This window comes from Sinocyclocheilus grahami, unplaced genomic scaffold (genome assembly GCF_001515645.1).
Source record: "Sinocyclocheilus grahami isolate Dianchi unplaced genomic scaffold, SAMN03320097.WGS_v1.1 scaffold234.1, whole genome shotgun sequence".
NCBI lineage: Eukaryota > Metazoa > Chordata > Actinopteri > Cypriniformes > Cyprinidae > Sinocyclocheilus > Sinocyclocheilus grahami.
In genome coordinates, this window is record NW_015505413.1 from 1 (window position 1) to 24,014 (window position 24,014).

Sequence of the window (24,014 nt, forward strand, 5' to 3'; positions counted from 1 at the left end):
TATTATGAGAAAATAAGTCATTATTTCGAGAAACTAAGTCGTTTTTTACCCGTAATATGGCAATTTGAACGGCGTAAAAAGCGCCGCTTTTCATGCACACTAAAACGCCGTCAGATACGGCGTCATTGGCGTATTTTCGCACGTTTTTTACGTATTTTTTGACGGAATATTTCTTTATTTGAGTGACTTTTGATGTGAGTTTTTTTTTGTTTAGTACTTATTTAATTTAGTTATTTAAGTAACTTATTTTGCTGCCGAGGCAGCATCTTTAATTTCAGTTTAAGTTTTTCATCTAATAAATTTAATTTAATTTTATGTTAGCTTTAAAAAAGTTTTAGCTAACAATAGCAACACTGACATACACATGCAATTGTATTACGTCACCCACATGCACTTTTACTCTCTCTGCTGTTATAAACCTGTGTGTTTTAATTTTATTTATTTGAGTGACGACAAATCGAAATACGAACAAAAAGAAATAAAGAGAAATGACAAACGGTTTGATTTTATTATTATTATTAGCCTATTATTATTATTATTATTATTATTTTGTTTTGTTTGAGAAACGGACAAATTAAATTAAGCTAGATTTTTCTATTTTTTTTGTTCGTGGGTAAAAATTAAGCTTAGGCTATGCTTTAATATTTCTTTCACATGCGTGGGTGGCATTAGGCCTATTTTAGTCTGATTATGATATATTATTGATTATACGTTGCTATCTTTACCTGAATCAAACCGCGCGTCGCATCGAATCTTCTTTTGGGCCTGGGGTAAATTCCAGGCTTTACTGAATAGGCTGTGCTGATCGTGGGTGTGAGGCGAACACAATGCAGATAGGGTCTCCAGGCCCTGCCTAACCCTACTATCCCCAAAACAGCTTATACTACTCTTTCAGCTATTAAAATAGTTCAGTTTTGTATGTAATGGAAAAGTGATTATAGTTCGTTTAGTTTTTTTATAAAGTAAATTTAGAAAAACGTTTGGAGCATTTTTTGTTCGATAATATGTACGTTTTTTTTAAAGTAGCGGCCAGCGGCAGACAGTGAATTGATATTTGTTTGATCAATTTAGCCTTCTCAAATCATCACGACTTGCCTAAAATAAAATCTATAGATATAAAACAGTTCAAGCATATCACAATGTTAGTTTAAGTGTTTAAACTAGATAAATGTGCGCTGTTAGACGCATTTCCAATCGTTTGTGCGGAGCGTGGAAGCTAAAGCGCGCTCTGCAGGACACGGAGGCGCCAGCACGATCACTTGCATTTTTTTCTAAAAGTGGAAACAACTTAAAATACGAAGTCATTTTTGCTCATAAATGTAAGAGTAATACATCATTCTAAACTGTAAGGGGCTAGTTTTATTTGGGTGCTTTTATCAAATAAAGAAAACAAACGCTGCCATCACGGGGTTGAACAGGAGCGCTTCACAATGATGAACCTAAACTCCGCGAATTGCCTCACAGACATGATAAAAAATGTATAGAAAGCTTTAAATTACTACTTTAAAGGGGCCATATGTTGCTATTTTAAAGATCATTATGTTGTGTATTTGGTGTAACAGAATATGCTGACATGCTTTAATGTTAAAAAAACACATTATTTTTCAAATACTGTACATTATTGTAGGTCCTCTATGCCCCGCCTCTCTCAAACGCTTCGTTTTCTACAAAGTCCCTCCTTCCGACAAGCGCAGCCTGCTCTGATTGGCCAGCTGACCCAGTGCATTGTGATTGGTCGAACACCGCAAGCACACGTCGGAAATGTAACGCCCCTTACCATAATCCTCTGGTTCTACGTAACCATGAAAGCTGAGCTCCAGGGGCTTTTTCGAGCGACGCAAGGCCCACGCGGCCTCACTCTGGCAGGCATGGGAGTAAGATGGCGCCCCCTACTCTGGTTCTACATACCCGCAGCTTCAAGCTTTCAATGTAAATGTAAAGACAGTAAATAATGTCATTAGTTTTACCATCAGTTCAAGCCCGAAAGGGGAACAGAGTCGTGTGACAGACACAGTGATGAAGCTGGTATGTGTTTGCAGTACACAAGCCACGGTTAAGACTGCTGACTCCACAAGAGCTTGTAACACTCCAAAGAGAAAGGAAAAATTGAAATCGCATCATATGACCCCTTTAAAGGCAGCAACTGAGCTATGTTTTTAAGTTAAATTAGTTATATACTTTTATAGGAAATATAATTTTGGGACATGGACATGTTCTTGACAATGCGAGGTAATAAATCAGTATTTTAAATATTCATCTTTCTGTTTAATTCTTTTACAAAGGTAGAGGATTTGGGGGGAAATTATGAAAATATGTTTTAAGTTTAACTAAGAATATAAATTCTTTCCAGGACGTTTCGCATCATGGAACCGGAGGCTGCAGTTTCAGGACCGCAGTTCTAGGACCCTATGCTTTTGTAACAGCGCCACCTACCGAATTGGATAATATAGCGGAGGCTGCAGTTTCAGCACCGCATTTCTAGGACCCTGGTGGTTTAGTTTGTAGTACTGTTTGTACATGTTATTAAAGATATTGAATCTCAGGAACATATTTTTTTATTTCAATTGTGATTTTTTATTTATAAATGCATCAGATGTTAATTACAAAGTGTGTAATACCTGCTTTGAGTTAACAATTTAAAAACACTTAAAACACAAAATATAAATGAAAAATTTATTTCATTCTTTAAACAACTGAAAAAGTGGAGTACCTTAAGTCTTAGTGTTGTTTTGAGTGTTTCCTGTGAGGTTAATATTAATTTTGCTGTGAGCTAGTTTAAGATCAGATGTAATACTTTCAAATGAAAAAATGCAACGTGTGTTTTTTTATTAGATAACATTTTATTTTGATGGTCCCCTTTAGTCTATTGACTATAAGCAACTTTGCAACTACATGTCAACTAACTCTCATTAGAGCATTAGTAGGCTTAGTTAGGGTTGGTAGAATAAGTCGATGTACTTGCAAAGTTTCTTATAGTGAGTAGAATATCTGTTGGGGAACCATCAAAAAAAAGTGTTAGCAGATATTTAGCAGACAGTCTACTAATACTCTAATGACTGCTAGTTGACATGTAGTTGCAGAGTTACTTATCAACAGTTGTCTAAAGGCTACCATCAAAATAATCAAATTGATATTACAATAAAAATAGTTCAAAGCAAATGTGTACACATTCATCTGATCTGATATCAGATCTTATGGCTGTTTGAGAAAAAATATTATTATTATTATTTATAAGTGGTCTTTGTCTGCTTTAAGTACAGTGAGGTTACTTCACTTAAAGCAGACAAAGAGCACTTATAAATAATAAGACCACATTAAAGCATCAGTGCATGTATAATGTTACAAAAGCTTTTTATTTCAGATAAATGCTGATCTTTGGATGTTTCTATTCTTTAAAAAATCCCAATGTACTCAACGGTTTTAAATATTGATAATAATAATAATAATAATAACAACAAATATGTTTCTTGAGCAGCAGATCAGCATATTATACTGATTTCTGAAGATCATGTGACACTGAAGACTGGAGGAATGCTGCTGAAAATACAGCTGCGCATCACAGAAATACATTACAGTTTAATATACATTCACATAGAAAACAGCTGTTTTACACTGTAATAATATTTCACAATATTACTGCTCTTGCTGTACTTTGAATCAAATAAATGCAGGCTTGGTGAGCCGAAGAGACTTCTTTAAAAAACATTTAAAATATTATTGTTCAAAAACTTTTGACAGGTAATGTATATTTGAATGAAATATAGGTTTGTTAAATCTAGTGTATTTGAGTAATTTTCAGATAAGGACAGGACAGGAAGTAAGTGCACAAGATTGTCCCAGGTCTTAAAAACGCCAGAGCGCACTGCTCTTAACGCACACTAAGTCCACACTATCTGGAATACCGCTCCGGAGCACTATTCGAGGCTTAGTGTATCCCATCATGCATCATGTTCTGGAAATAAATCGTGAGGCTTTTTGCCGAGATCTCGCGAGAGGTCACGGAAACCTTTCCCATGGAAGTTAAATATTAATAATAATAATTAGATATTGCATATAATTTGGTAGTAAAACACAATGCTACACGTTTTATTGGTGCAAAGGTGAGTATATTTATGTTGTACATCATTTGCAACTGCTTTTTATCACTTAATTAGAAGCACCAGAAATTAAATTGTCTCATCTCTGTTATAGGGACTACTGAACAGACATTTAGAAGTTTATTTTAAAATACAAAGTATTGAAAATAAAAATTAAAACTCTGTAAACACTTGCATTTTTACAACACTATAAGTGTGTCCCATCAGGTAATGAAAAGTTGTACACACACCCCTTGTCCAAATACCCACACTTGCGGTCTTGGCCACTTGAGAGCGCGTGCGCGCACAGGAAGTAAGTTTGCAAGTCTGTCCCATGTCTTCAAAATGCCAAAGTGCAGTGCCCTTAATGCACACTAAATCCACACTATCTCGAATACCGCTCCAGAGCGCTATTCAAGGCTTAGTGTATCCCATCATGCATCATGTTCTGGAAATAAATCGTTTTAAATTAAAATCTTCTAAATGTCTGTTCAGTAGTCCCTATAACATGACAATTTTAATTTGTGGTGCTTCTAATTAAGTGATAAAAAGCAGTTGCAAATGTTGTACAAAATAAATATCACCACTACTCATCTTTGCACCAATAAAATGTAAAAACACTGTTTTTCTACCAAATTATGTAATATCTAATTATTGTAATGTTTAACTTGTATTGGAAAGGTTTCCGTGACCTCTCGTGAGATCTCGGCAAAAAGTCTCACGATTTATTTCCAGAACATGATGCATGATGGGATACACTTAGCCTTGAATAGCGCTCTGGAGCGGTATTCGAGATAGTGTGGATTTAATGTGTGTTAAGTTATGACTAGTCAAAATAGCATTGTAGATATCTTCAATGCATATAATGACTAGTCATAATCACATTGTAGATATCTTAATTCCAATTACGACGAGTCAAAATTGCAGAATAGATATCTGGAATTGGAATTTTGACTAGTCAAAACTAAATTATGACTAGTACAGCAAGGAGTATTTAATGCTAATGCGGCTTGCCATATTATCCAGATAGTGTTTGCATGAGAGCGCTGGTGTGAGCAGGTGATGTGGCCCTGGTCGGAAGGTCACTGAAAGCCGTCAGTTCCTTTTTCCTCTCCGGATATTCCCAGCATTCTCCCAGCAACATCACCAGCCGTGAATTCTGAGAAACAGCGGGCAGGAAGCCTGGCTCGGCTGCTGGGGACTTTGCTCAGAATTGACTGTTTTTTTGCTCGTATGCAGGATCAGCTTCATGAGCCTGAACGTATTGCTTTAGTATTATAAGAAGAGCGATAAAACTGGTCACAGATCAGCAGTGAAATCAGATGAGCAGGCAGTTTCACACAATCCCAGAGAGCAGAGCTGGTAAGAAGAGCTCCTTCAGTAGTCAACACTGAACTCTCCTGGCCACTGTCAGTAGAGGAGACGGGTAATGCAATTGTAAGAAAGTGTCCAGTGAAAAGAAAAAAACTACATCCCAGAAAAATACAATACAGTAAAAAAATGAAATGTTTTTTATTTTTACTGAATTTTGTTTTTAAAGAAAGGATTTTTAAATAAAATTATTTTATTCACACTGGACAAGAACATTTTTTGGAAAAGAAAAAATATAAAATAAAAAAAAAAACTACTGATTTTATTGATAAATAAAGTGAAATAAAACTAAATAAAAAAACTAAATACAAACACTAATTTTATTTACACTGGTCAAAAAACTAAACTAAAATAATAAAATAACTGAATTTTATCTTTAAAGAATGAAATAAAATTAAAATTTTATTCACACGGGAAAAGAAAATTTTATTATTTATTATATAACAAACTAAAAAAATGTGTTTTATTTTTAATGATTTTTATTCTTAAATAAAGCAAAAGAAAGCTAAATAAAATAATAAATACAATCAATAATTTTATTCACACTAGACAACAAAATAAAATGAATTTAATACAGTAAAATAACATTTTACTGAATTTTATTTTTAAAGAAAATAAAAGAAAATAATTTTATTCACTGGTCAAGAAAATATTTTTTTTTAATTTTTACTGATTTTTATTCTTAAAGAAAGCAAAAGAAAACTAAATAAAATAAAATATATATATATACAAAATTTGACTGAATTTTATTTTTAAAGAAAAGAAAAATAAAGTCTTTAAATTACGAGAAAGAAAGTTATTACATTTCGAGAAAAAAAGTCGATATAAAATGTTGAGAATAAAGTCTTTAAATTACGAGAAAGTCGTTACATTTCGAGAAAAAAGTTTAAATAAAATGTTGAGAATAGTTTTTAAATTACGAGAAAAAAAGTTACATTTCGAGAAAAAAAGTCTAATAAAATGTTGAGAATAAAAAGTTACATTGAGAAAAAAAGTCGATATGAAATGTTAAGAATAAAGTCTTTAAATTACGAGAAAAAAGTTACATTGAGAAAAAAAGTTGATATAAAATGTTGAGAATAAAGTCATTAAATTACGAGAAAAAAGTTACATTGAGAAAAAAAGTTGATATAAAATGTTGAGAATAGTCTTTAAATTACGAGAAAAAAGTTACATTTCGAGAAAAAAGTCGATATAAAATGTTGAGAATAGTTTTTAAATTACGAGAAAAAAGTTACATTTCGAGAAAAAAAGTTGATATAAAATGTTGCGAATAAAGTCATTAAATTACGAGAAAGTCGTTACATTGAGAAAAAAAGTCGATATGAAATGTTAAGAATAAAGTCTTTAAATTACGAGAAAAAAGTTACATTTCGAGAAAAAAAGTCTAAATAAAATGTTGAGAATAGTCTTTAAATGACGAGAAAAAAGTTACATTGAGAAAAAAAGTTGATAAAATGTTGAGAATAAAGTCTTTAAATTACGAGAAAGAAAGTTATTACATTTCGAGAAAAAAAGTTGATATAAAATGTTGAGAATAAAGTCTTTAAATTACGAGAAAAAAGTTACATTGAGAAAAAAAGTTGATAAAATGTTGAGAATAGTCTTTAAATGACGAGAAAAAAGTTACATTGAGAAAAAAAGTTGATAAAATGTTGAGAATAGTCTTTAAATGACGAGAAAAAAGTTACATTGAGAAAAAAAGTTGATAAAATGTTGAGAATAGTCTTTAAATTACGAGAAAAAAGTTACATTTCGAGAAAAAAAGTCGATATAAAATGTTGAGAATAGTCTTTAAAAAAGTCGTTACATTTCGAGAAAAAAGTCTTAAAAAAAAATCTCGAAACACGCCGACTTTTTTTCTCATAATTAAATTAGTTTATTCTCAACATTTTATTTAGACTTTTTCCTCAAAATGTAGCGAGTTTTTTTCTCTCGAAATTTAACTACTTTTTTTCTCGTAATTTAATGACTTTATTCTCAATTTTATCTCAACTTTTTCCCTCAAAATTTAACGAGATTTATCTCGAAACATGACTTTATTCTCGAAATTTTATAAATTTAATCTCAACATTTAATTTCGACATTTATCTTGAAATTGAATGAGTTTAATCTCGTATTATAATGACTTTAATCTCTAGATGGTTTTATTTTTTTTTATTATTGCTTGGTCCTAATCCTCTTCCGTACTAGACAACTTAAAGATAATGTTGACCAAAAATCTTTATCTTATCTTTATGTTCTTTATATACATACTTTACTAGCCTTTTGTTTTGGAGCTTTGATGCAGTCTTCATCTTCTCAAGGCGCAAACAGGAATTCAACTGCTCTGGTCATGTGACGATTTGCACTAACCATGTGAAACTGCACATATTTCATTTCATTTCACACACACACACACGCGCGCACACACACACATGGGTCATTTAACGAAGCAAAGTTATCAAAGCAACTCTTTAATTATAATCATTTTAAATTATAGTATATATTACATATTATAATTTATTATACCCCTATAAGATTATAACTATCTTCTATAATATCAAAGCAATAATCTTTTTCCCCCTAAAGATTTATCAGTCCATACTCTGCACTCTTTCTTTTCACACGTAATTAAATAATACAAAAAGTAAAATACACTACTGTTTAAAAATTTGGGGTCATTCAGATTAAAAAAAAAAAAAAAAAAAACGAAAGAAAGAAAATATTTTTTTTCAGTAAGGATGCATTAAACTGGTCAATAGTGACAGTAAAAACATTTAAAATGTTACTTTTAGATTTCTATTTCAAATAAATGCAGTTATTTTACATGTTCTATTCATCAAGGGATCCTTTAAAAAAAGTACCATGCTTTCCACAAAAATATTAAGCAACAAAACTGTTTATATAATGAATAATAATAATTATTGAGCACCAAGTCAATGAAATTGTAATATTCAGCTGAAATTTAAATATTTTACAATATTGCGTTTTTACTGTATTTTTGATCAAGTAAATGTAACCTTTAAAAAAACAATCAAAAAATCTTAATGAACTCAAATTTTTGAACAGTAATGTATATTTAAAATCTTTGTTGCATCTTAATATTAAGCCATTGTTTTGATTCATGTTATTTTAAAATCATTTATTTAAATTGTACTTTTTTATGATTTCATTAATTATCAGCTTTGCATTAAACTCATGAACCTCCTGCAGTTCCTTCATGAACCCCAGTTTGGGAAACCTTGACATAATGTTAATAACAACAAATGGAATATATTTTTATTTATATCAATATGGTACAAGTTTATCCTGTTTAAATCGATGTGATAAATGAGTTAGGTCAAAAGTAGTCTGATTATATAACCTAAAATGTGTGATGTAATGGATTACGTTACTAATTACAGTTTTTGTCATATCATTTGGAATCAGTAAAGGATTACAATTTGTAAGTTATCTGCCCAGCTCCGTTTACACGTTTTTTTCCTGAAAGGTTTTAGTTGGATGGTTATCCATTTTTTTTTTTATGTTACTATTTATTTCAAAATGTTCCGAGAGCATTCAAAAGTAACATTCTCATAATAATGTTTTCAAAATTATCAAATGGAATGTTCCCTTAATGTTTTAAACGGTTTAAAAACTGGGCATTTTGAACATTCAGAGAACATTCAGCAATGATATTTGTATAATTGAATGGGAGCGTCTGGGTTATCTGGTTTGTGTTTGTTGTGTAGGACGTGCTATGCAGCTGCGGCCCACTCTCATCGAAGACTTCAAGACCCTGGTGGCTGAGCAGGGAATGAGTGAAGACACTAATCAAAAAGTACAAAGGTACCCTCACGACGCAAACCAATGCAAAACACACTTTTATTCAGATCAGATGTCATTGTTTTTGGCTCTGTGTCGTCAGGTGAATGTATTCCAGGTGAGCAGGTCACACCAGAGCCACAGATCCAGGTGAAGACCTCAGCACACACACCATAAACTAAAACACTTACATTTGAGCTAAAAGCTAATAGTTACCAAGTGGGATTGTTCAACCAAAAATGACAGCTTTGTCATCAGTTATTCATCCTAATGTCGTTCCAAACCTGTGTATTTAACGTTTAAATCATTTAAAGTCTGCTGAATCCATACAAACACATAAACAACACCCGAGGGTGAATAAATAATCGATTGATAGAAGCGTGATTAATAATCCTGTCATGTGATTGGATCTCAATAGAGGGCGAGGAGGAATGTGGTCCTGCCGGCCCCTGAGGAGGGATCGGGGGACGATACACCCATCTTCAGAGGACCTGGTGAGCAATAGTGCCACTTATGTGCTTTCATATATGTAAACGAATATCATAGGTGATAGTTGACAAATTTGTAACTAATGTGTTATGGTATAATAATGTATCAAGTGTAAGTGTTTACTGGGTGTTTTTGTACATTTCATGACTGGTTGGTAACCATTTGATTTAATAATTATTTTTTATTTATTTGTTTGTTTGTTTGTTTGTTTATTTATTTAGCCTTGTGGTGTGACAAATGTTTTAAATGTGCAAATATGTCACAAAATTACTGAGGTCAAAAAAAAGGGCATGTGTAATAATTATACAAAAAAACTGCCTTTTGATTGGTTATCCATACAGCTGAGCTAGTTTTTATTTAATTTTGCAAGAAAAAAAGAAAACAATGTTTTAATTTGGGCAGGGTTATATATATATATATATATATATATATATATATATATATATATATAACCCTGCCCAAATTCAAACATTGTTTTCTTTTTTTCTTGCAAAATTAAATAAAAACTAGCTCAGCTGTATGGATAACCAATCAAAAGGCAGTTTTTTTGTATAATTATTACACATGCCCTTTTTTTTGACCTCAGTAATTTTGTGACATATTTGCACATTTAAAACATTTGTCACACCACAAGGCTAAATAAATAAACAAACAAACAAACAAACAAATAAATAAAAAATAATTATTAAATCAAATGGTTACCAACCAGTCATGAAATGTACAAAAACACCCAGTAAACACTTACACTTGATACATTATTATACCATAACACATTAGTTACAAATTTGTCAACTATCACCTATGATATTCGTTTACATATATGAAAGCACATAAGTGGCACTATTGCTCACCAGGTCCTCTGAAGATGGGTGTATCGTCCCCCGATCCCTCCTCAGGGGCCGGCAGGACCACATTCCTCCTCGCCCTCTATTGAGATCCAATCACATGACAGGATTATTAATCACGCTTCTATCAATCGATTATTTATTCACCCTCGGGTGTTGTTTATGTGTTTGTATGGATTCAGCAGACTTTAAATGATTTAAACGTTAAATACACAGGTTTGGAACGACATTAGGATGAATAACTGATGACAAAGTTGTCATTTTTGGTTGAACAATCCCACTTGGTAACTATTAGCTTTTAGCTCAAATGTAAGTGTTTTAGTTTATGGTGTGTGTGCTGAGGTCTTCACCTGGATCTGTGGCTCTGGTGTGACCTGCTCACCTGGAATACATTCACCTGACGACACAGAGCCAAAAACAATGACATCTGATCTGAATAAAAGTGTGTTTTGCATTGGTTTGCGTCGTGAGGGTACCTTTGTACTTTTTGATTAGTGTCTTCACTCATTCCCTGCTCAGCCACCAGGGTCTTGAAGTCTTCGATGAGAGTGGGCCGCAGCTGCATAGCACGTCCTACACAACAAACACAAACCAGATAACCCAGATGCTCCCATTCAATTATACAAATATCATTGCTGAATGTTCTCTGAATGTTCAAAATGCCCAGTTTTTAAACCGTTTAAAACATTAAGGGAACATTCCATTTGATAATTTTGAAAACATTATTATGAGAATGTTACTTTTGAATGCTCTCGGAACATTTTGAAATAAATAGTAACATAAAAAAAAAAATGGATAACCATCCAACTAAAACCTTTCAGGAAAAAAACGTGTAAACGGAGCTGGGCAGATAACTTACAAATTGTAATCCTTTACTGATTCCAAATGATATGACAAAAACTGTAATTAGTAACGTAATCCATTACATCACACATTTTAGGTTATATAATCAGACTACTTTTGACCTAACTCATTTATCACATCGATTTAAACAGGATAAACTTGTACCATATTGATATAAATAAAAATATATTCCATTTGTTGTTATTAACATTATGTCAAGGTTTCCCAAACTGGGGTTCATGAAGGAACTGCAGGAGGTTCATGAGTTTAATGCAAAGCTGATAATTAATGAAATCATAAAAAAGTACAATTTAAATAAATGATTTTAAAATAACATGAATCAAAATGAAACTGTAAAAAAAGTTAATATTTTATTTGTTTACCTGCATGTCACGTGAACAGAGAACTGTGATACTTAATAATTAAAATATGTGACCCTGGACCACAAAACTAGTCATAAGGGTAAATATTTTGAAATTGAGATTTATACATCATATAAATAAGCTTTCAATTGCTGTATGGTTTGTTAGGACAATATTTGAAAATCTGGAATCTGAGGGTGCAAAAAAATCTAATTATTGAGAAAATCACCTTTAAAGTTGTTCAAATGAAGTTCTTAGCAATGCATATTACTAATCAAAAATTCCGTTTTGATATATTTACGGTAGGAAATTTACAAAATATTTTCATGGAACATGATCTTTACTTAATATCCTAATGATTTTTGGCATAAAAGCAAAATCAATAATTTTGACTCATACAATGTATTCTTGGCTATTGCTACAAATATCCCCCAGCGACTTAACACTGCTTTTGTGCTCCAGGGTCACATATTTATTTTAAATTCTGAGGTGTACTTCAAGTAAATATATTAGGTGAAAGACAAAAAAAGTTGCCTGCATTATATGTAAATAAGAAACAGTGTGAAATTGTGCATTTTGTGTGTGTGTGAAAGACAAAGTAATGCATGGTTAAACCAACGGAGTGATAATTCAAATAAAAATGAATGTGTTCATCAGTAGTTGATTCAATGTTTAAACACTTCCTAATCCTGAAATGATTTTTGTAAATCCAGTGGTCAAATGCAGTGTATCCACCTGACTAATGACTGATCTCTGTGTGAATGTCCACAAAACTGGAAGACTTTCTGAGTGTATATAAGCGGGAGGCCATTTTACAAAGGAACATTTAAATGATGAAAAAGAGGAATTATGACGAATCAATTGTTTTTGTGTGAATAACATGCAATGCAATCATGTAATCAATTAAAGAGTAATTACAAGTAATGTAATCTAATCATAAGTACTTAATTTTTTTAATCTGATAACGTAATCCAGATTACATGTAATCAATTACTACCCAGCTCTGATACTGTAGTATTACTCTATACTCCCTGACATTTTTCAAATAGGCCTATACACTCTTAAAAAAGAAGGTGCTTAAAAGGTTCTTCGCAGCGATGCCTTAGAAGAACAATTTCTGGTTCAGTCAAAGGTTCTTTAAAGATCCATCTCTTTCTTACCTTTTTATAATCTGAAGAACCTTCTTTCGCCTCAAAGAACCTTTAGTGAAACAGAAAGGTTCTTCAGATGTTAAAGGTTCTTTATGGAACCATTTAGACAAAAAGGTTCTACTATGGCATCGTGAAGCACCTTTATTTTTAAGAGTGTACATGAGCAAAGAGACATAAACAGCAGTGAAACGACACAAGGTCGCTCTGTGATCGACAGCACTGGCGCTGTGGTAATGAAATCTTCCAGGGGTTTTGCTCAGCTGATATTCTCCACTGATGGATTTACAGCTGCCATGTCTGCAGAAGAAACACACAATGCCTGTCATACAGGGTCTGTTTTGAGGGTATGAGGGTGTTCAGTGAACAGTAGTGTGTTGATTGGATGTGAGGTAATTGTGTGCTGTACCTGCGGGCATCCGGGTCATGCTGATGGTCTGTGTTGAGTCACTGGACTGCAGCTCCATAGAGCCGATGGCTGCGTCTGCCTTGTGACGCTTCATCCACGGGTGTGTGGACGCAGTCGCAATATCATACCATTTGCCCATGAACTTCCAGAGGAGACGAGGAGATTAGGAGAAATAAGGCCCATTAGAGAGGTTCAGATGCAGGTGGATGTGGACGCGTTAGAAGGATCACATCACTGGCCAGATTATAATCATAGCTATTCATGGTAACAATGCACTGCACTGCATAATTATTTTTGTATAACAGCCAGTGAATTTTTTTTTAATGCAAATATCACCTTAACACTTGTATTAGACCAAAAGAAAAGTTACTGAAATGTGACCCTGGACCACAGCATGGTTAAACCAACGGAGTGATAATTCAAATAAAAATGAATGTGTTCATCAGTAGTTGATGCAATGTTGAAACACTTCCTAAACCTGAAATGATTTTTGTAAATCCAGTGGTCAAATGCAGTGTATCCACCTGACTAATGACTGATCTCTGTGTGAATGTCCACAAAACTGGAAGACTTTCTGAGTGTATATAAGCGGGAGGCCATTTTACAAAGGAACATTTAAATGATGAAAAAGAGGAATTATGACGAATCAATTGTTTTTGTGTGAATAACATGCAATGCAATCATGTAATCAATTAAAGAGTAATTACAAGTAATGTAATCTAATCATAAGTACTTAATTTTTTTAATCTGATAACGTAATCCAGATTACATGTAATCAGTTACTACCCAGCTCTGATACTGTAGTATTACTCTATACTCCCTGACATTTTTCAAATAGGCCTATACACTCTTAAAAAAGAAGGTGCTTAAAAGGTTCTTCGCAGCGATGCCTTAGAAGAACAATTTCTGGTTCAGTCAAAGGTTCTTTAAAGATCCATCTCTTTCTTACCTTTTTATAATCTGAAGAACCTTCTTTCGCCTCAAAGAACCTTTAGTGAAACAGAAAGGTTCTTCAGATGTTAAAGGTTCTTTATGGAACCATTTAGACAAAAAGGTTCTACTATGGCATCGTGAAGCACCTTTATTTTTAAGAGTGTACATGAGCAAAGAGACATAAACAGCAGTGAAACGACACAAGGTCGCTCTGTGATCGACAGCACTGGCGCTGTGGTAATGAAATCTTCCAGGGGTTTTGCTCAGCTGATATTCTCCACTGATGGATTTACAGCTGCCATGTCTGCAGAAGAAACACACAATGCCTGTCATACAGGGTCTGTTTTGAGGGTATGAGGGTGTTCAGTGAACAGTAGTGTGTTGATTGGATGTGAGGTAATTGTGTGCTGTACCTGCGGGCATCCGGGTCATGCTGATGGTCTGTGTTGAGTCACTGGACTGCAGCTCCATAGAGCCGATGGCTGCGTCTGCCTTGTGACGCTTCATCCACGGGTGTGTGGACGCAGTCGCAATATCATACCATTTGCCCATGAACTTCCAGAGGAGACGAGGAGATTAGGAGAAATAAGGCCCATTAGAGAGGTTCAGATGCAGGTGGATGTGGACGCGTTAGAAGGATCACATCACTGGCCAGATTATAATCATAGCTATTCATGGTAACAATGCACTGCACTGCATAATTATTTTTGTATAACAGCCAGTGAATTTTTTTTTAATGCAAATATCACCTTAACACTTGTATTAGACCAAAAGAAAAGTTACTGAAATGTGACCCTGGACCACAAAAACCATATACCCCAGCGACTTAACACTGCTTCTGTGCTCCAGGGTCACAGATGTGTACAAATCAAATTTACTAGGGAAGTCCTACGAACTAACATTACAATTTATTTTTCCATTTTCATTTATTTATTTTAGGGGCCATATATATATATGTGTGTGTGTGTACATATCAGTTGAATATCTTGCATAATGCTATAATTACAGTAGTTATAATTGTTATTAAGTTCTTATTATTATTATACAATTAATACTTAATTTTACTTTCATGAATTTTGTTTCCTGTTTATTTCACGTTGTAGGTCTATATATTGTAGGTAATTTTTAGTTTTATATAGCCTACTTTCTCATAAATCATTTTAGATTAATTACAATATAAGAAACTAAAAAACGATTAAAAAAAACCTATACAAAGCCTATTAAACCCTTTTAAATAGAGATGATTTTTTCTTTCTACCTATTTCTTGCTATTTCATGAATTGCTTGAAGTGTTTATTATTGACTTAATTTATTATATTATTAATATTTATACATTTTTTGTTTCATGTTAAAAAAGGATCGTATATATTGTGTCATTTTTGTTTTGTAAAGTCTACTTTCACATAAAATATTTGGTGCATTCACCAAAATGCAAATAAACAGTATATAAAGTTTAAACACCTATTGCATGAATTGTTTGTTTTATGTTGTATATATTGTATTTGTTTTGTACCTTTTTTCTTTCATAAAAAGTTTAACTTTTATTACAATATGTAATAAATCGTTGACATGATCGCAAAGATATTATTTAAATAAAAAAAGTACTTTTTTAAAATATGACTGAATCCGAATTCAATACTTCCCTGTACCTTACAAGAATGCTAAAAACAGTACACCAAAAGAGTAGTATGTCTGAATTCAGAGAATTTGAAAAACAGTCAAAAGTAACCCGATTAAAAGTACCCGGATGACTTCCTACTTCTGCCTGGATTCTGAAGTGTGCATTCGATGGACACTTTATGGTTACACTTTACTTGAAGGGGTGTGCATAAGACTGACATGACACCTTCATAATCATGACGTGACACCTACATAATCATAACATGACACATGTCATGAATATGAAGGTTTTTTATGCATGTTTATGACAACTGTCATTAAGTGTCATTCGCTCAGTTATGTCATTTTTAATGCAAAGATGACATTGTTTGAGATGTCTTTGTTATGGGCTATGGTTAGGGGTAGGGTTAGGTTAGGGTTAGGTCAAATAATGTCATATTTGCATTAAAAATGACATAACTGAGCGAATGACACTTAATGACAGTTGTCATAAAAATGCATAAAACCTCCTTCATATTCATGACATGTGTCATGTCATGATTATGAAGGTGCCATGTCAGTCTTATGCACACCCCTTCAAGTAAAGTGTTACCCACTTTATTATCCCATGAGGCCATAATTTAGTGATTTCAGATGCACTGATTGAGTTCAGTAATATACATCAATATATCAAATTATTAAAATCTTCTCCTCAGGTGTCCTATCAGAGTAACCAACAATCGCTTCATCTATAAACATGAGAAATTCATATTTGACAACAACATAACTCTCCAAATACTTTGTGTCGTCACTCGTCAATTTGAACAGCATTGCTTTATCATTCGAACCCTAAAGAGCCTTTTACACATTCATTCAGTTTTAGGTTCAGCCAAAAATGAAAATTCTGTCATCATTTACTCACCCTCGTGTTGTTACAGACCTGTATGAGTAGGGCTGTAAAGTCGATTAATCGCTTCCAAAACATTTGATTTATATTATAAATAAATATATTACATATATTTCTTAAACATACATGTATAGATGTGTGTGTATTTATATGTACATATAAATATAAACAGTATGCACACAAATATTAAGTAAATTACTTTTTTTGTGGAGTTTTTACAGCCCTATGCACGAGTTTCTTTTTCTTCTACTGAACACAAAAGAAGATAATGTAAAGAATGTAAGTAACTGTCAGGAGTTTGGACCTGTCTGTGTGTTATTTTCCTCCCCATGTGCTCCGTGACCTAGTTTTCCCTTGTGTTTGATTGTGTTCATTGCTCCCAGGCGTGTCTCATTATTAGTTGATCCCATGCACCTGTGTTTCCCTTATTATCCCCTTTATTTAAGTCCATGCCTTTGCGGTCTGTGTTTGTCGAGTCTTAAACGTCATTTTATGTGCTCTGTGTCTCCTACGCTCCCTGTATTCCCAGTGATTGGATTATTAAAGTCTGTTTTGTTGAAGTTATTCCTCGCTCCCAGCTCAGGAGTAGTGATGCAAAGTCTGATTCATTTCTGCGAACCGGTTCTTTTCGGACAGATCGGCTCATTGAACCTATTCAAAAAACCGAATCATCGGTTCCTGACGTCATCAAGCAATAACGTCTCTACACATTTCTTTTCTAACAACTCAATGCCTTGTTGTATCAATGAAAAATTCAAATAAGTCATTTGTGTCAACGCATATTGTAACATTCAAACATAAAGCTGATTACTGCCATATAATTCACTTAAGTTAATGGTGTTTGTGGTCACAGTTTCATTCGCGGATTCTCCGATACGACTGACTGAGCAATATTGACTAGCCTACAACTTGGATAAGATTCCTAAAAGTTTCGCACCTACAGCACACATTACAGACATTGATGCACAAACGCGGATATGTTCTACATGTCTAAAGTATAAAGAATGAATAAACCAGTCTTATAAACTCCTTGATTTCGCTTAAGCAACTTTAAATATAATATGCATGCACAATAAACTATTGTAAAATGTATTTACATCACTCGGCAGAAAGATTTTTGCAGGTTTTAATAAAATGTAAATGAACAACTGTCATAATAAACAAGCATATTTCCAGTACGCGCCTCAGGCTTGCACAGTATCGTCAACTCACTCATCAGAATCTTCGGTAATCCTCGGCAAACTTCGACAGTTGGTTGAACCGGCTCATTCGGTTCGGAGCTGGACGTGCTACTTCGGCTGTGCGTCCTGCGTCATCAACCCGGAACTAAAGTTCGATTTGTGAACCGGCTCAACCGGTTACTTCCTGAGAACCGGCTCAAAAGAACGATTCGTTCAAGAACCTAACATCACTACTCCGGAGTACCATGACAGTAACGAATTTACAGTAACGATTTATTTGAATCCCCATAGTATTTTTTTTACACACTATGGAAGTCAATGGCTACCGTCAACTGTTTGGTTACCAACATTCTTCAAAATATCTTCTTTTTTGTTCAACAGAATAGAGAAACTCATACAGGTTTGGAGTCAGTGATGACACGTTTTCATTTTGGGGTGAACTGCCCCTTTAATTGTCCAGATGAAGTCAAACTTGCGGGTGTAAGTGCATTGAGTGGTTTACCAGCAGCTGGTGGAGTCAGTATGGAGTCCTTCGGGAATCCTTGAGCTGTGGCATACACTCTGAACTTCTCCATCACATCTGCCCTCAACTTCTTAGTACGACCTACAGTAAAATTACAGGCACTGAGAACAATTTACAAAGTCAGAGGAACAAGAACGCCCTCCCAAATAGCTTGAGTTGATAACAGTTGTTTATTGCAGACTAACCATAAAGGGCCACTTGTGTGAACTCCTTTTTAAACTTCTTGTGTTTGAGGACCAGGGCGTACTCTGTGTAGTTCGTCTCCACCACAGTAACATCCTTCACCCTTCTGTGACCTTTAAATTACAATAAAAAAACTGAACGGTAGCATCATCTCAGGCTCTGATCAGTCATATCTGTCTTATATGTTGACTCACGAATGCTGTAGTAGGTGAAGACGCCGGGCACAGAAGTCTTCTTATAAATGTAGACCTTAGAATGACAGCCAGAGGAACTGCATATGATCACAGGAGATGAGTGAATATAATCTAATATATTAGTGCTGTCAAACGATTAATCACGATTAATCGCATCCCAAATAAAAGTTTTTGTTTACATAATATACATGTGTACTTTGTATATTTATTATGTATTTATAAACATACATATACACACACATACAGTATATATTTTGAAAATATGTACATGTATATATATTTATATAATTTATATATACAAATATATTTAATATATAAACATAACATATTTTCCCAAAATATATACATACATGTGTTTGTATTTATATATACACATAATAAATATACACAGTACACACATATATATTATGTAAACAAAAACTTTTATTTTGGATGCGACTAATCGTTTGACAGCACTAAATATAATATAATAATACAGTTATTTTAAAAAGTATTCTTAACTGTTTTAATGAAAACAAATGACACAAGAATAATCATGAATAATATAATATAACAGTTATTTTAGGAACTATGCTTAACTATGTTAAAGAAAACAATTGACAACAATCATCACACAGTGTGTGAATATAATATAATATAATAATATATAACAATTTTAAGATGGCAATAATAATATTTTTGGAACTATTCTAACTTCATTATGAATTAAAACTCAAACAAAATAATTTTCTGAAATATGCTTCTCAGTATTAACAGAGAGTTCAAAGTGCTGTTGTTCTAAATATACAATTCTCAACTTGTTGTATGTAAAAGAACTTGTGCAATAGTATTATAGATATTATATTATGTTTTACTGTATTATATACAAATATTTTGTATATATAGATGAATAATATAATTTATTTTACATAGATGAAAATGGGTGTCCTTCACCTTAAACTCCACATGGTCATGTTGACATTCCCGTTCTCCTTCGGCTCCACTGTGCCCATAGAGATGGGGAGTTTGCTTCTATGCTGCACAAAACCTGGGGAATCATAGGCCAGACCGACCCGATACCACCTCCCTGCAAACTGAACAAACACAATATCTTAAGAGAATAAGCATAATTAGACAAGGACATCTGGGAAAATCAACAGAGAATCCGCCCAAAATATTTAGCCTGATTCTAAAGTCCAATCAGTATCAGATAACAGAACTGATCTTTTGTGTCTTCCCTTAAAAAAATTCTTTTTTTTTCATAAAATCTCATGAAGATGCCTTGAGAACTTGGCAGAAATCACTCAGTCCTTGTTGCAACACTGAGCGGTGACCTTTGCCCTGAGCTCTGTCTCTACAGTTAACGCAATCGCTGTCCCCTCAAACAGCCCTGTAGAGCATTACCCTAACCAACATGTCTATTTCTATGTATTTCAGCCCTAGAGAAGAAAAATATCCCTAAACAAACATTATTCAGCTGTCTAAATATCACACAACACCAGCCTGAACTCAACAAAGACCCACTTTTCAAAATGCTGTTTGGAAATTGCTACTAGTCCAAAACCAGCGTAATCGGAACATGCTACTGTACAGAAAAAAAGGCACCTAAAATCATTTCATGAAGCTTCAGTGTTTAAAACATCAGCTAAAGCACAAGTTCTCACCCTCTGAAGGTCAAAGTTTTTCTGCGGTTGGACGCTGGCGTGGATGTCAGTCAGGAGCATCAGCCAAAAGATGCTCACCAAGGCGATCTTCATGGTGACGTTGTAGGAACACAGCCAGGGATTGTGGACTGTTCAGGGTCTGCCAGCCACATTAGCTCCTCCCCCTCACCAATCCAGCCAATCACATGCAAGAACACACACCTAACAGAGAGACCATTCATCGAAGGTACCATGTTTGAAACGTACAAATATTACAATTTCCATCCCACAAAGTCATAAATGTTTCTATATTTTAGATGCAATAAATTAGACAAACAGGAGCAACTACAGAGAATTAATATTTTTTTTATTAATATTGATTCTTGGGTGCCATTTTTTCGAAAGAGCATGATTTACAGCTAGTCTTTAAGACAAGAGGACCTCAGTGTGACGCGGCACACCTCACACACCTCCTCTACATCAACACACACACTCACACACACACGCACACACACACACACAGCCGGCTCACTCATAGTTTCCCTTCTCTCATCTGCCTCTGCATGTTGTTCCTGAGTACTGAACAGAAATAGACAAAATAAAAGTGCATTTATGATCAGTCTTTTCAGAAGGGTGACAAATCAGTACAATTTATAAACAAAACTGAGGAAAAAAGGGTCAGTTTTCCTTCTTAACTAACAAAATACATTGGCTTTGGTGCTCAATAAAACAAGATAAAACACAAGTTATGTTACTTGAAAATGGTCCTTTGTAGCTTTAAAGCTATATTGACAAAGCAAATAAAAGAAAAATCCACAGTAAATAATTAGTTCAATATAAAACATTAGATATCCCTCATAAAATAATTATCAGTGAAAACATGAACACAATTTTGGATGGCAACTCAGCCATTCTATGCACGAGGAGGGAACGTTTATCTCCGGAATGAGTGCAATCTAGTGGACAGACATGAGAACAACAACGCTGATATCATTTTGAGAGAGAAAATAAACAATAAAAAACCAGACACACACTTGCACACACAAACCCATCCTTTGAAATGTTGAAGTTGGGACTAAAACAGAAAACGGACAGTTTTTTTACGATACAGTGGAAATTCTCGAAGTATTTAAAAAAATAAATAAATACAAACATTATTCACAGCACTGGTTTTGCATTTCACATCGCTAACGCCTTTACAATATATGAAGAAAGACATTAAATTAAAAAGCAAAAATCTCTGTCAAAACACATTACTGAAATTGAAGGTTGTTGGTGTGTGTCTGCAAGTGTGCGTCTTTTTACGCGACTTTAAAAAGATTGTTTAGCCAAAAATGAAAACTTTGTCATCATTACTCACTTTTATGTTATTCCAAACCTGTGTGATTTTATTTATTAGTTTTTTTGGAACACAGAAGAATTTTCATGAAAATACTAAAAAGGAAAAAAAAAATGACTGAAATTCAAGGTTTCAAGTTGAAATTGACTGATTATCTTCCTCGCCTTCTGAAACGCTTTTATTACACCAGGTCTGTTGTCAATGTGACACTGCTTTTTTAAATATGTAAAATGGAGAAGGACATTTGAAAGCTGCAGTAACAGGAATACACACATAAAAGTATCATATGGCTTCAGAGGACTTGGAAAAAGTCACCTGGATTTTTTTTGTGTCCATTTCAGAATCTGACAGTTGTTGTGTTCCACTAAAAATGATCAGCATTCAGGTTTGGAAAGACATGAAGGGGATTCATTTTGGGTTGAACTATGCCTTTAACCGGGAGAGATAATCAAGAGAGGCCTCAGCAAAAGCCTCGTGGTGAGGATTCTTGCGGTCATTGGACACAAACTCTAACACACACTATCACGAGAGAAAGAAATGTCTGTAGAGCAGATTTCAGACGTCATATTGAGTCTAACATATAACTCAGCGCATAAGATGTGCTTTCCCTCTCTTTCACACAAACAAGATTAAAGGAGAAATAAAGCTTAACCCACAACAAATCATTACACATCATTCTTTTACAAAATTACAAAAAAATGCAAGTGATAAAGGAAAGGGCAAACAACAAAATAAAAACAGGAACAGGTATTGATGGAGACAACTGCATCTGATTGGCTGATTAACCAATGACATCACTACTGCACCCTTGGCTTTTAAAGGGTTAGTTCACCCAAAAATGAAAATTATGTCATTAATTACTCGACCCTCATGTCGTTCCAAACCCATAAGACCTTCGTTTGTCTCCGGAACACAAATTAAGATATTTTTGATGCATTCTGAGAGCTCTCTGACCCTCCCATAGACAGCAATGTAATTAACACGATCAAGATCCAGAAACGTAAGGACATCGGTAAAATAATCGGCATTGTTTGCGCTTTGATCTGAATGAAAACAATGTATCCATGTGATGCAGCTGACACAGAACAGCAAACGCTGTTTACGTATATGTGATACTCTGCAAAATGGCGCCAGGGTGACGCGGAGGAGATGAATTGTTGAATAAAGTCGTTATTTATTTTTCCTTTGCGCACCAAAAGTAATCTCGTAGCTTCGTAATATTACGGTTGAACCCCTGATGTCACATGGATTATTTTACCGACGTCCTTACGTTTCTGGACCTTGATCGTGTAAGGATCCTTGCTGTCTATGGGAGGGTCCGAGAGCTCTCGGATTTGATCAAAAATATCTTAATTTGTGTTCCGAAGATGAACGAAGGTCTTACAGGTTTGGAACGACATGAGGGAGAGTAATTAATGACAGAATTTTCATTTTTGGGTGAAGTACCCCTTCGAGTATCAATTGAAGTCTAAATCACACGTACAGCTATTTGAGTAAATCTCACTTCATCCCAAATGAAAAAAAATGAACAATGTATACATTTTGAATGATGAATTAATCAGTATGAATTAATTTACAGTCCTTTTTTTTAATATGTGTTACGGAATTTCATTTATGCTAATTCTAATAAGTGATTTTTTTTCTCATTACTGCAATGAGAACGAGGATTTTGTTTGTCATTACGGTAATGAGAATAAGACTTTTTAGTCATTACAGTAATGAGAATGAGGATTTTTTTCTGGCCGTTATAGTAATGAAAATTTAATTTGTTATTACAGTAGTGAAAATTAGATGTTATTGACATTACAGTAATGAGAATGAGGATTTTATTGCCATTATTGTAATGAGAATGAGGATTTTATTATCATTGTGGTAATGAAAATGTTTTTTTTTATTACGGTACAGAGAATAAAATGTTTCTTATTATGATAATGTGAATTAGATTTTTTTTTTGGCCATTACGGTAATGAGAATGAGATTTTTTTTGGTTGTTATAGTAAAAAGAATACAATTTTATTGTCAGTATGGCAATGTGAATTAGATTTTTGTCACTACGGTAATGAGAATGAGATAATTTGTGTGAGGGGGGGGCATTATTTTTAATGAAAATAAATGGCAAAACATCGTAAAATAAGCTTCATTATTTAGGCTATACATTTTTATAATGTGTCGATGCATGACCCAGACATGTTTCTGGAGAGATT

The 24,014-nt window shown here is 33.8% G+C and overlaps 1 protein-coding gene, 1 long non-coding RNA gene and 1 pseudogene across 2 annotated transcripts; 1 reads left to right on the plus strand and 2 right to left on the minus strand.

Annotated features, from left to right (window-relative positions):
* Positions 1 to 7,623: 7,623 nt before the first annotated feature.
* Positions 7,624 to 11,799, minus strand: LOC107597659 (protein AMBP-like; annotated as a pseudogene).
* Positions 9,038 to 9,728, plus strand: LOC107597607 (uncharacterized). Its single transcript, XR_001610477.1, has 3 exons — positions 9,038 to 9,257; positions 9,337 to 9,383; positions 9,652 to 9,728. It is a non-coding gene; the product is annotated as an uncharacterized lncRNA (long non-coding RNA).
* A 5,192-nt stretch (positions 11,800 to 16,991) lies between the features above and the next one.
* Positions 16,992 to 20,768, minus strand: ptgdsa (prostaglandin D2 synthase a). The gene is made up of 6 exons (XM_016288826.1): positions 20,493 to 20,768; positions 19,783 to 19,922; positions 18,850 to 18,926; positions 18,658 to 18,768; positions 18,422 to 18,553; positions 16,992 to 17,017 (listed from the first exon to the last, which is right to left on the minus strand). The coding sequence occupies exons 1-6, from the start codon at positions 20,583 to 20,585 to the stop codon at positions 16,992 to 16,994; spliced, it is 579 nt and encodes a 192-aa protein (XP_016144312.1). The 5' UTR covers positions 20,586 to 20,768.
* Between the last annotated feature and the right edge of the window lie 3,246 nt (positions 20,769 to 24,014).